General features: G+C 45.4%; 1 protein-coding gene across 1 annotated transcript; it reads right to left on the minus strand.

Annotated features, from left to right (window-relative positions):
- Window positions 1-507: 507 nt before the first annotated feature.
- On the minus strand, window positions 508-2597 carry LOC138955742 (ficolin-2-like; the record flags this gene model as incomplete). Its single annotated transcript, XM_070327283.1, has 4 exons — window positions 2579-2597; window positions 2049-2179; window positions 1429-1525; window positions 508-675 (listed from the first exon to the last, which is right to left on the minus strand). Coding segments are annotated over exons 1-4 (415 nt in total), but the record flags the coding sequence as incomplete, so codon positions are not given.
- Between the last annotated feature and the right edge of the window lie 1403 nt (window positions 2598-4000).

Raw genomic sequence — 4000 nt, forward strand, 5'->3', positions numbered from 1 at the left:
TTTGTCGTGGTCCGCGTCCCAGGTGGAGAACTGCATGCCGTTGTGAACTGCTAGACTGTCACCTGGGGGCAGAGAGTGCGAAGGCGGTCAGTGTGTTTGGGTGGGTGGTGTGTGCGTGCGTGTGTGTGTGTGTGTGTGTGTGTGTGTGTGTGTGTGTGTGAGTGCGTGCGTGCTTGTGTGAGTGCGTGCGTGCGTGCTTGTGTGTGTGTGTGTGTGTGTGTGTGTGTGTGTGTGTGTGTGTGCGTGTGTGTGTCTGGGTGTGTGTGAGAGCGTGCGTGCGTGCTTGTGCGTGCTTGGGCTTGCGTGTGGTGTGTGTGTGTGAGTGTGTGTGTGTGTGTGTGTGTGTGTGTGTGTGTGCGCGCGCGCGTGTATATGAACTGTGTTAAAAAAGTATTGCACCCAATTTTCCCAAAGAAGTTACCTTGTACGGAATGTCAAAAGTGACGCGTCTGACCATATAAGGAGCATAAATTGCAGTTGAAGAGTGTACTGAATGGTACTACGTACCGGCATTGCCTCCTGTGAAGTTTTCGAAACGCAAACGGTAGTTGTTGCTGCTGCTGCTGATGACGAAGTTGCTGAAGGAGGCGTAACCTCTGGTACCGTCAAACTTCACCAGGTCCACACGCAGGTCATGACTCTGCCTGGACGTCAACATGTGCAGGGCGTCTAGGCCTTAAAAGTATAAAAACAAAATTACAGGATATACCTCAGTCTGACTGGCCCAGTGGCGTAGTGGATAAGACATCGGCATTGGAAAGTCGTGAGTTCAAATCCCGGCCGCGGCCGCCTGGTACGTGGGTTAAAGGTGGAGATTTTTCCGATCTCCCAGGTCAAGTTATGTGCCGACTTGCTATAGTGGCTTATCCCCCTTCGTGTGCACACGCAGGCACAAGACCAAGTGCGCACGGAAAAGATCCTGTAATCCATGTCAGATTCCGGTGGGTTATAGAAACACGAACATACCCAGCATGCTTCCTCCGAAATCGGCGTATGCTGCCTGAATGGCGGGGTAAAAACGGTCATACACGTACAAATCCGCCCCGTACAAAAACATGAGTGAAAGTGGGAGTTTCAGCCCATGAACAAAGAAGAAGCTGGGTGTAAATTATCTGACAAGTATCAACACACACAGTTCAAACTTGTGTCTTGGCGTCATAATGTGCTGGGTGTCATATCTAAAAATTATCAACACATTTTGCGGGTGCAGACATTTTTAGGAATATTCTATGGACTGATTTAGCACTTAATCCATTAAAGTAAGTTTATCAATAATTAGTCAAATGGACCAAAGTGGCATTGCTATTTCAAAGAACAGACGTATTACTGCGTACCCCTGCTACCAATGTTGTTCAATGATGAAAAAAAGAACATTACAAATGATCTCTTTCAATCAAATGTGTTCAGGTCATAGACCAAAAGACTTACCCAACCAAAACTCTCCGAAAAGAGACCCAAAACCTTGCTTGTACATGCTCCAGTGTCTGTAGAAGTGGACAGGTCCATTTTGCCTTCGCTGAAACACCTGCAAGAAAAAGTCACGAGACTTGAAACAAATAACACGAGTTCGCCACAACAGTTAATCCACGTGCTCCTCCTCTCTCCCAACTCCCCCCCACTCACCTCACACACAAAAAGGTTACGGATATAAAACTGTGGATATTCATACTTCAAAGTTTTAATTTACAGATTGTATTTCATCAAATGTCTCGCTTGTCTGTCTGTCTGTCTTTGTGCACGCGCATATGTGTTTACGTCGGTGTCGGTGTGTGTGTGTGTATGTGTGTGTGTGTGTGTGTGTGTGTGTGTGTGTATGTGTATGAGTGTGTGTGTGTGTGTGTGTGTGTCGGTGTGAATGACTGTGTGTGTGTGTGTGTGTGTGTGTGTGCGTCAGTGTGTGCGTGCGTGTGTGTGCGTGTGTGTGTGTGTGTGTGTGTGAGTGTGTGTGTATGAGTAAGTTTGTGTGTGTGTAAACGTGCGTTTGTGTGTGCGTGCGTGCGTCTGTATATGCGTGCGTGCGTACTTGCATGCGTTTGTGTGTTACCTACCAGCCAGCCCCCTCCATCAGTGTCCTGATCACAGAAGACCTGCAGTTCGGTGTGGTCATCGTCAGGGTAGATAGTGACCACACCGCTTTTGCCCCCACAACGCCCGGCCTCCACACAGTCCTTGGGTTTGTCTGACACAGTTTTAACAAAATGTTACCATACTGTCATATGAGCGTTGATGCGTTGAGCTGTCGTTATGCGCCATACATGGCCCAGCTCATCCGGCTTCAGCGTGTTTTTATATCGGAGTGATCCTTCTCCTAGACTGGTGGCTTTACAGTGCTGTCGAGTCCAGTCTACCCGGCTATTTGGCCATAGCTGGCTGGTTTGTTTATCTGAGGTGACCTTCCCCAGGGCTAGAACTTAAAATGCGGCTCTTGATCGCATGATGCTCCCGTCATTGGACACCTGGGGTATTTCTTGAGTGTAACAGTGCCACCTGTTACCCCGCCCCATCCTGTTGGAAGCACCGCCAGTTGGTCCGCGACTGCTTATTCGTCCTGGCAAGCCTGGCTTATTTTGCAGCTAACCTCCATATCTGAAGGCCATCACACTATCCGCCACCTGTGAACGCGCCTGGTTGGGGGTGGTCGCCCCTACTGTGCCATACCAAACTTGTTTTGGATTCTCATTGGGTTCAAATGCACCGACAACAAGTTAAGGGCAAAACACAGAACAAACTCACGGTTATGTACACGAATTCACACACACACACACGCACGTACACGCACACGCACACACACACACACACGCACACACGCACGCACGCACGCACACACACGCACACACACACACACACACACACACACACACACACACACACACACACACACATATATAATGGCCCCCATTCATACGGTTAGTTTCGAGGTTGACCATGGGCAGCGCCATTTTGTTGTGAAATACGTCATCAGTTTGTGTACACAGGAAGTTTGGCCTATGGGAGGGGTGAAGGCAACATTGTTCATCAGTAGAAAGTTGTGAAATCCGTCACCCTATGGGAGGGGTGAAGGCAAAATTGGTCATCACTGAGTTTGTGTAACACATGAAGTTGTGAAAGTTGCAAATATGTTCAACAAAAACATCATAGGTAGAACTGTGCAGGGTCAACCGCAACAAACTCAAACCGTTCATACTATGCTGCATTTGAGTGACTTATATACCAACATTTTTATGTCTTATTTTCAGCACAGCTGTAGGAAAAAATCATGAACCAAAATGTTATTTATTTTCTAATTTAACATTTGTTTTACAAATGTGACCATGGTCTTTCAAACATACAGTGACATTGAACATTGTTATGTTAAAAAAAAAAGCTTTTGTGCACAAATCAGAAAATACATTGTACATTTTACCTACAGGCCAAACAAGAGATCCAAGCAATGGCAAGTTGTCAAGAACAGGCGCTTGCATTTGGATGTGTCCAATGATAGTAGGTTTGGTTGTGATCAATCAGAATAATGTAGGAATAAAAATGTATAACAGTTTGGTATCTTTCTTTATTTGGTGTTTAACGTCGTTTTCAACCACGAAGGTTATATCGCGACGAACAGTTTGGTATGATGACATGTAATTCACATATGCTGAAATATAATATTATACATCATATAATATTAATACGGCTGTTGCCATGACCATGAACCCCAAGAAAGGTTTAATGTTATGTAATACCAAAATCAAGCACCTATTAATCTGGTCTACGGCGCGGGAAGATTGAGGCCTTCGTAAACGTTCAACGTTGGCCAATAATGATTTTAACAATTTTGTGTCGTTTTGTATTATGTTTTATTTTGTTGATCAATTGATAAATAATTATGTCTTCCCAACATATTACAAATCAAACAGAAATAAAGTCTTAGAGAACTACAATAATTATTGTTGCTGTCAAAACCTTGCAAGGCCTCAACCGTTCTCACGAGATCAGTTACATTCTCTCTCTCTCTCTCTCTCTC

The sequence above is a fragment of the Littorina saxatilis genome, unplaced genomic scaffold, assembly GCF_037325665.1.
Source record: "Littorina saxatilis isolate snail1 unplaced genomic scaffold, US_GU_Lsax_2.0 scaffold_3611, whole genome shotgun sequence".
Classification (NCBI taxonomy): Eukaryota; Metazoa; Mollusca; class Gastropoda; order Littorinimorpha; family Littorinidae; genus Littorina; species Littorina saxatilis.